The sequence below is a fragment of the Copadichromis virginalis genome, linkage group LG11 (assembly GCF_057382275.1).
Source record: "Copadichromis virginalis isolate Kocher_CV1m ecotype Utaka linkage group LG11, C_Virginalis_male_GT1.1, whole genome shotgun sequence".
Lineage (NCBI taxonomy): Eukaryota > Metazoa > Chordata > Actinopteri > Cichliformes > Cichlidae > Copadichromis > Copadichromis virginalis.
The window spans coordinates 15,248,570-15,256,861 of NC_140628.1; the positions used below are offsets into that span (position 1 = coordinate 15,248,570).

General features: G+C 40.8%; 1 protein-coding gene across 1 annotated transcript; it reads right to left on the bottom strand.

Annotated features, from left to right (window-relative positions):
* Positions 1-1,554: 1,554 nt before the first annotated feature.
* ncam3 (neural cell adhesion molecule 3) lies at positions 1,555-7,852 on the bottom strand. The gene is made up of 16 exons (XM_085473288.1): positions 7,625-7,852; positions 7,172-7,243; positions 6,818-7,015; positions 6,581-6,715; positions 6,182-6,328; positions 5,929-6,046; positions 5,230-5,384; positions 4,991-5,124; positions 4,673-4,808; positions 4,356-4,523; positions 4,090-4,206; positions 3,584-3,711; positions 3,323-3,491; positions 2,944-3,130; positions 2,750-2,854; positions 1,555-2,655 (listed from the first exon to the last, which is right to left on the bottom strand). Exons 1-16 carry the CDS (start codon positions 7,686-7,688, stop codon positions 2,613-2,615), a joined length of 2,076 nt encoding a protein of 691 aa, XP_085329414.1. The 5' UTR covers positions 7,689-7,852; the 3' UTR covers positions 1,555-2,612.
* Between the last annotated feature and the right edge of the window lie 440 nt (positions 7,853-8,292).

Sequence of the window (8,292 nt, forward strand, 5' to 3'; positions counted from 1 at the left end):
AAACAAAACCAAGACAGAACAGAACGTTACAGACACAAGACAGTGCAGACACAACTGCAATAGAAATGACTGAGCATTGTGCAAAAAGTAACTTGGTGTATGAAGGTGTGCTGTCTGTGTGTGTATGAAATTGTGCAGATAAGTGCTTGGTAGTGACGTGTATGAGGGTGTGTGTGTCAGTCCAGTCACTGAGTGTTCAGGAGTCTAACAGCCTGGGGGAAGAAACTGTTTGTCAGTCTGACAGTGAGGGCCCGAATGCTCCGGTACCTCTTGTCAGAAGGCAGCCGGGCGAATAGTGTCCGTGAGGGTTTCTCCAAAATGCCTGTGGCTTTGCGGATGTAGCTGGTGCGATAAGTGTCTGTGATGGAGGAAAGAGAGGCTCCAGTGATGTTCTCATCTGTTCTCACTATCTGTTGTAGGGTGTTGCGATCCGATATAGTGCAGTTATCATCAGACCAGACAGTGATGCAGCTGCTCAGGACGCTCTCAATAGTCCCTCTGTAAAAGTAGGAGTTTTCAGTGCTTTTTCACTTTCAGAAGCAGAAGCTTTCACTGAGTTAGTGCAGAGCTGTACTGACAGTTTGAGGTGTATGAGGTGAACAGGAATAGAGACAGCATAGCCGCTCACCACTATATAAAACAAAGCACTGTGGCCTGCCTGTCAGGTGGTGTGTAATCTTAGACATGATGGGCCATTCTCACATTGTACAGAAAAAACTGCCATCAGTCATAACTGTGGTCAATCTCATTTTATATTACATGAAAGAAGAAATTCAGATTAGCAGCCACATCATACTCATGCTGATCACACTCACTATTACACAGCACTGCATCTGCAGACAGACTTTTTTCTTTGTTTTCTAGTCCTGATGTTTTCTTCAGAAGTCAACAGATGTTTACGTGACTGGAGTTTATCACATCCTAAACATCCAAACATGAAGAAAGCAACTGAGACTACAGTTTAACTCTGTTTATACACAGCTGGATTTCGAGAAAGATAAAAAGTTGGTATCAAAAAAGTTGCTTGGATATCAAAATACCAACATTAGCTCAGCATACCACGACTGAACAATAAGGTTTTTAATGCTGTAGTCATGTGAGTTATAGTACATAGTACATCTTGCTTACTTGAAGGATTTAAGTCAGAAATCCATTCAGCACAACTGGAGTCAATACTTGGTTGATCTGGAATTAAAAACTGCTAAATAAATGTTGTGTTCAGTGACTGTAGAAGCTTTTGGCTTCACTTTTGTAAAGTGGGAGGAAGCAGAGACATGTCATCATTCTTTTTATACATTTACATTAAATTTGAACATGGCGCTCAGTGAGCTGTGGAAGCACAGTCATTTCCATGCAGGGCTTTTTTTTAATGGAACATATTATATTCTTAAACTCTCTAAATATAGTAGCCAGGTGTTATATGTAACTGTGATAGGCTTAGTCAATAAAGAAAAAACAGGTTTTCTCAGTGTTCATAGTTTTACTGTATGAGATAATTACACCAGGAAAAAGGGAAAAACATTCATTTGGTGAGTAAAAGAGACATACAGCTGCTTTCCAAGTCAAAGTTTTTTATAAAACACAAAGAGAAAGAAGTAACATGTATTTACAAGAATGTACAGTGAAAAACATAATATAAAAACAAACATGCATCGCCTTCAAAAATTCGAAGATACTTCAAATAAATTGTCGTTTGAACAGCTTGCGTCCTGTAATCATTAATTTGGTCATAAATACAAAAATGAGTTACATCAATCAGTTTTGTGTCTAGCAACCATATCATACATGTCGGCTATTATTACAGGTACTTTAAAGAGGGCTCTCATTTTAAGGTCCCCTAAGTGATCAGTGACACTAGCAGAGCTTCAAAACTTTTCCTAAAAAAGTGCTTGAGAACAAAACTGGCTAAAAAGTCCAATTATGTTTTTCATTTTTACAACATTTCTCATTTAGTCACGGTACGGCTTTTAAACCCAATAAATACCAACACAAATTAGCATACTTTAAATTAAGGTTGGTTATGTGTAGGTTTAGTATATATTGCCCTTTAAATAGTCCACATGGTAAAGTTGTCATATTTGGTGTTACATTAATAGGATATTTTGTCATAGACATAAGTTAGTAGAGCTGCCACAGTGCAGTAATAATAAAAAGTTAGTAACAAAAACCAAAATGAACTAGGTCCTCACGCCTGTGTAACATTCAAATGTGAAAGGCAAACCTTTGTTGTGTCTTTATGATTTTTTTTCATAAATCAAGTGTAAAGTTAGAAAGTAACAACAATGGCTTTAGCCTGTAAACCACAGACATGAGGATTACCCTGTAAAAGCAGACAAAGTAACAAAATAACTTCTGCTAATCTCCTGTCTGCAGTCACGTATCAACCAGGTCAGCTAGAAGCTTGAGGAGAGGACGGTGCTGTCACGAGAGGCTGCACAAAGAATCGCTGTCCACTGACTGAAACCGTTCAGAGGTTTGGGTCAGGCCAAAGTCAGCCAGTCCCCTACGGAGTGTTAAAGTGTTTGCCCTTTCCCATGGCACCTATCATTACTTCACTTCTTCTTCTGTTCTTTGTAAAGTACATGAAATCTTCCCGTCTTTGTTTTCTTGTCTCATGCATTAATGCTGGGCAGGTCTCTATCAGGTTGGGTTTTCCTGCGAGACGAAAAGAAGTAGTCGGTGAGATTCTCAACGCATGTTTATGACATATCTGTGTAGATTTACAGTGTGTGGGAGAAAATGAACGTACTCATTCTTGGTGAGTGGGGCCTTGTCACATTTCCCTTCCTTGAGTGGGACCCCCACCTGTTGCATACTGCTTTTCAGAGTGGACATGCCCTTCAGCTTTACTTCTCTGCAGACAAAACACATAAATATATGAGTTATGATCATGGAAATATATGATATAAGCTTCATCTCCTCCAGGTTATTCCAAACACTTACCCCTTTTCACCTCCTTCTTCCAGCTTTTTGATTCCTGGAACTTTCTGCCCAAAGAGCTTCACGGCAATGCACATGAGCAGGCCGCAGTGGTTTCTGTAGCAGCAGGTGGCATCGACAGCAATGAATACCACCAGAAAGATGATCATGACGATGCCAACCACAGCGCCTTTGGTCATGCCGCTCTTGGCTGGTGGGAGAGAGGAAAAAGTCTCAATGCGCAAACAGAAAACATTAAACATCTTTATTCTGACAAGAAAATTCTATTATTCAGGTAGATCTGCTGTGATTTTGTATGAGTGTCAGTTTTTCAATGTATAAATTACACTCTAAGAATAACTTCTAGCTCCGTATATGCTGCAGATCTCAAGAGGCCACATACCAGACTGTTCTGCGATGGTGAAGTTGAATGTGGCAGGTATGGAGGAACCGTTGGCATTGACTGCTGAGACTTCCAGCTGATAGTTTGAGCCAAAAGCCAAGTCTTTGAGGGAAACAGAGTCAGCATCAGGTGGCATCTGCAGTTCCTTCCACTCAGCCTCTTCTTTATCCTGGTTAAAGACAGCAGAGCAACCAAAGGACTTAATCAAGGGAAATGGGTTGATGGAGACAAACACAAAGACAGGCTCATGCTGTCTCTTACCTGTCTGTATCGAACATTAAACTGCAACACAGGGCTGCCACCATCTACCGTGTGTTTAAGAGGGACAGAGAAGGTGTTGCTCTCTATTTTCATCTCATCAGAGGATAGAACTGGACTGTCAGGTTCACCTGTGGGAACGACGCAAGAAAAACACGAAGAATTCATAACAATATTTAAAACCTGATCACTGCATTTGACTGATTTACTTAAACTAGCATGTCAGGTTAGTTTAGCAAAAAACTGTGAGAACTTTACCTTCTGAGGATGGATGACGGTGGATTACATCATGTGATGAACAGCGCGAGTGAATATCAGGAGACGGAAGAAGATGACATGGAAAAGAAAAGGTAATGATGGCAGATAAGGATGTAGTACCACAAAAACATCAGCAAGCATCCTGCACAGTGTGAACCAGTAATTCATTCACTCCTATTTAAATTTATGGAATGAATTAGAGATATAATGTATGCTTTATATAATATGTTGGTAATGTGTGAAGAACTTACGTATTCCCTGTGTGTGGACATTGTGTGTCTCAGAGAACTTTCCACGTCCCACTGCATTCAGTGCAGAGAGACGTACTGTGTACGAAGTGTACGGCTTGAGGTTGATAACAAGAGGATCTACAAAAAACACACAAACAGCATCAGATACTGCACATATTCAAGTCCTACTACTCATTCACACATTCATAAAACTTTTACTTGTGAGCAGGTGAAAGTGTAAATGATGACTGATGCATATACACAGCTGGAAAGAGGAGGTGTTTCACCTGTAGCCGGGACGGTGTTCTCCTTCCACTGCTCTGTGGGTTTTTCTTTCCACTGCAGGACAAAACTTGTGATGGGTGTTCCTCCACTCACAGGTGTGGTTTTCAGTGAGAAGTGGACTGAAGCTGGACCCGCAGAGACTGACAGGTAGAGAGGTGGACCGGGCTGAGCTGAAGTTAGGGTGTAAAATGAAAAAAATGAAAAAGGGAACAGCAAAACACAAATTAATATAAAAGAAACAGAACATGCACTGGTGTTATAAATAAAGTATAAAGGCACTTTCTCCATTTAACCATATATGACAGAGACAAACTCTTACTGTATACGGCGACATCTCTTGATGCATTTCCAGAAGAACTGATGGCCATGCAGGAATACAATCCACCATCAGAGGGCACCACCTCATCAATCATCAACACATTATCCACCACTCGCACGCGGCCTGAAGTTGAACTCTGACAGAGAGAAAAAGACAGAAGGTAAAAACATTTTTAAAAACATTACATATATTTAACCATATAACATTATGGGCTCTATCAAATTTTTCAATTCAGGATTAGTGCTTACATATAGGTCCTTGAATTCAGCTACACAATTTGCTGTTTGAATCTAAGTATTTATGTTTATACAGTCTTACCAGTGTTTGTCCATTTTGCTTGTTGAGCCAGTGTAATTCAGGGTGGGGATGGCCAGTCACATTACAGGACACAGATACAGCCTCACCCACCAACACACGCTGCTGCTCTGCTGAGACAAACACCTCGGGGGCCTCTGAAATGAAACACATCAATGATCGTGACACAAACTGCTGAAACAAGATTTAAAAAGAGTTTTTCTAGCACAGCTGTTTTTAAAGTGAAACACAATCAAACCAACCAAAGACATGAAGCATGATGGTAGCGCTGCTCTCAGCAATCTTGTTGGTGGCCGTGCAGACGTACTCCCCAAAGTCCTCCCTCACAACAGACTGTATAGTCAGCTGGCTGCTGTCTGAGTTGAAGTGATGACGGGAGGGGTTAAACTGAACAGGCCTGGAAAAAATGAAATAAATAGAAAATTGCTTATTTTTTTCATGTTAATATGCTATGCAATATGAGATAGTGAGACTGTTTAGATATCAGGAATGGAGAAAACGAGGCCAGGAGAGGGAGGCAGAGATAAAGCTGGAAATCAAGGAACACACACACACAGCCCCCTTAGACACGTGCACTCTGCTCCACCCGCTGATGCACAGTGTAGATGTCACGCTACATTAGTGACGGAGAGCGTCAGGGGGACTAGTCCAAACATCAACACAACGTGACCCAGTTTCTTTGCTGATTGTACATTTTCCCTCAGCTATGGTGGTAATTAAAACCAATAAAAACAACAACAACAACAACATTATTTACATTTTGTGACAAGCATGCATATATGTGAATTAAATAAAAAGGAAAGGATGAACTGTGTGAAAAATCTGACAAGTTTAACCTTAGAGGTTTTGTGATGCCGTTAGAGAGAGGGATGTAACGTGCTCAGATCGTGTTCAGCCCATACATTTGATTTTTATTATTAAATCATAAAATGTGGTCTTACATGGTCCAGGTGATGTTGGGTTGTGGCAGACCGTCCACCAAACACAACAAAGAGACGTTAGTTTCAGGTCCAGCCAACACTTTCTTCACCTCTTCTCTCAGTCTCACAGTCGGGGGAGCTGCAGGAGAGGGTTGAGTTTCAGTACATTTTCAGGTGGGTTTTTTTTGTTTGTTAATCTCATTCTAAAACTCAATGAGGAAGTGATGATAATAATTCAGCCTCATGAATGTGTTGGTGCAAAACAGTCACTTACCATTGACAACAACAGAAACAGAGAGTTCCATAAAGATTGACGGCCTCCCTCTGATCTGAGCTCTGCACACGTATGTCCCAGCATCCTCTCTCTTCACCTTTTCAATACGGAGCGTGTTATCAGACTGCTTACGCATATGCCCTCCCACTGAAGCAAGAGAAGAAAGGCAGAAAAAATTAACTAAAAACTATTTTGATGCAGAAATATTGATTAGAGCAGCTTTGGCTATGATAGTCATACACTAACTTTTGCTTATTACGACTCTAAAGTTTACAGGAGAGTTTGCTTGGGAAACTGAATGTTCACAAAAGGTTCACAAAACGCTCTTTTTAAATCACAAAGCAAGCCTTCATATTGCAGGGTAGCATCAGGTCCTATGTTCCCATTTTTTGCTCTTACCATTAGAGATTTCTTGCTGGTTCTTAAACCACTGAACATCCACCTGTGGCTGTCCAGTCACCAGGCAGGGTACCAGCCCATCTGTACCCTCCAGAAACTCATGGTAGGTCTTAGTGCTTCCAAAGGATGGCCCATCTGACAGAAGAGGAAAAGATTAAGGATAAAGCAACAAGTCCTAGCATACATTTTACTGAGTTTAAAGTTTAAATGGAAAAAGTGCCGCCAGCTGTTACGTACCATAAACAAACAGCTGTATCTGAGCATCATCTTTATGTCCGCTGTCAAAATCGCAGTGGCAGGTGTACCTGCCAGCATCCTGCATTGTAGCCTTCTTAATTACCAATTTGGAGGAGGCCTCGTCCAACTTATTCACAATCTCTTCATCATCTATGTCCTCCCCATCCTTTTGCCAGGTTATGTCTCCCTCTGCTCCAGCTGAGAGGAGAGACAAGAAGGTCAAAAAGAAAAAGAGAGGGGAAAAAAATATAATTTGTAGCCTTATTTTAATACCTTCACAAGAGTATAAAGCTGGATTGCAAAATATGTTCATGCTGAATCGTTTCAATTAGATAAGAAATATAAACGACTCACCTTTACACAACAGCAAGATCTCATCTCCAACTTTAATATCTAGTTTAGTGGAAATGATGCTCATTTTAGCATCTGGAGGAGAAGACAGGAGAGGAGATTGGTTTTAGTCTGGGATGTTTTTCCTCTCTTTGGAAGAAGAAAAACACAGAGCAACATCTCATCCAAAGCAAACACAGTAACACTGTTGTTCCTAAATCACCTATCAGGACTTTTTAGTTCATTGTTAAACATTTAACAGACAGCAGTTGAATGACATGCACAACACATCTCTCCCCAGTAAATCCAGTTTAAACACTCCAACGCTCTGTGGATGTGTCTCTCAATAAAGCATAGTTTTCTTGAATAATTTCATCCTTACACTTCACAGTTTTCATAGACCACAGTCTCAGTTTTCCCACTCTGACAACTCTGCATTTCCACTTCAAAATCATTAAAAACATCAGCAGATCTTACCTATGCTGTCCATCAGCTGCAGGAGCAGCAAGGCCAATGTCAGGATGCGAGTTGGTTGGTTCATCTTGCTCACCTGTCTGCAGATTACCGATCTTTCAAACGACAACTGTGCTGTCAGTAAATCAAATTCAGAAAAATCAGCTAGTCAAAAAATAAATCTGTCTGAGTATGAAACTGACAGGCAAACACCTGTATCCTATCCACCGAGCACCACTCTGAGAGAAACAGGGTCTATGTCAGTGGTTATATAGGGGCACAAGGGCAAAAGAGATGAGAGGAAATGAGGAGGAGGAGGCGGGGAACAGACTTCTGGTCTCTCATCCCTCCTAAAACTCCAGCAGAGTCACTTTGGGTCATTCAGGAAGAAAACTGGGATGTGGTGAGTGAATGACGTCATTGCTCCTCTCATCTTTTCCTTAATCTCTCTCTTTTTGTTTTGCTCAAAATGGTCCCCCACGTTCTATTATCTTTATCTCTTTTGTTCATTTTTTTCACCGCATTCTGCTTTGCTCCCCTCCAGTTTCTCGGCCAGTTCAATTCAATTCGGCACGCTCTATCAGCGCATAGGTCACGTGAGCAGTTGAAAATGTGTGACACAGAAAAGCTCAATCTAATAGGTAATCCATGAATGTGCATCAAGAATGGGAAAAATTGCAATTATAGTAGAT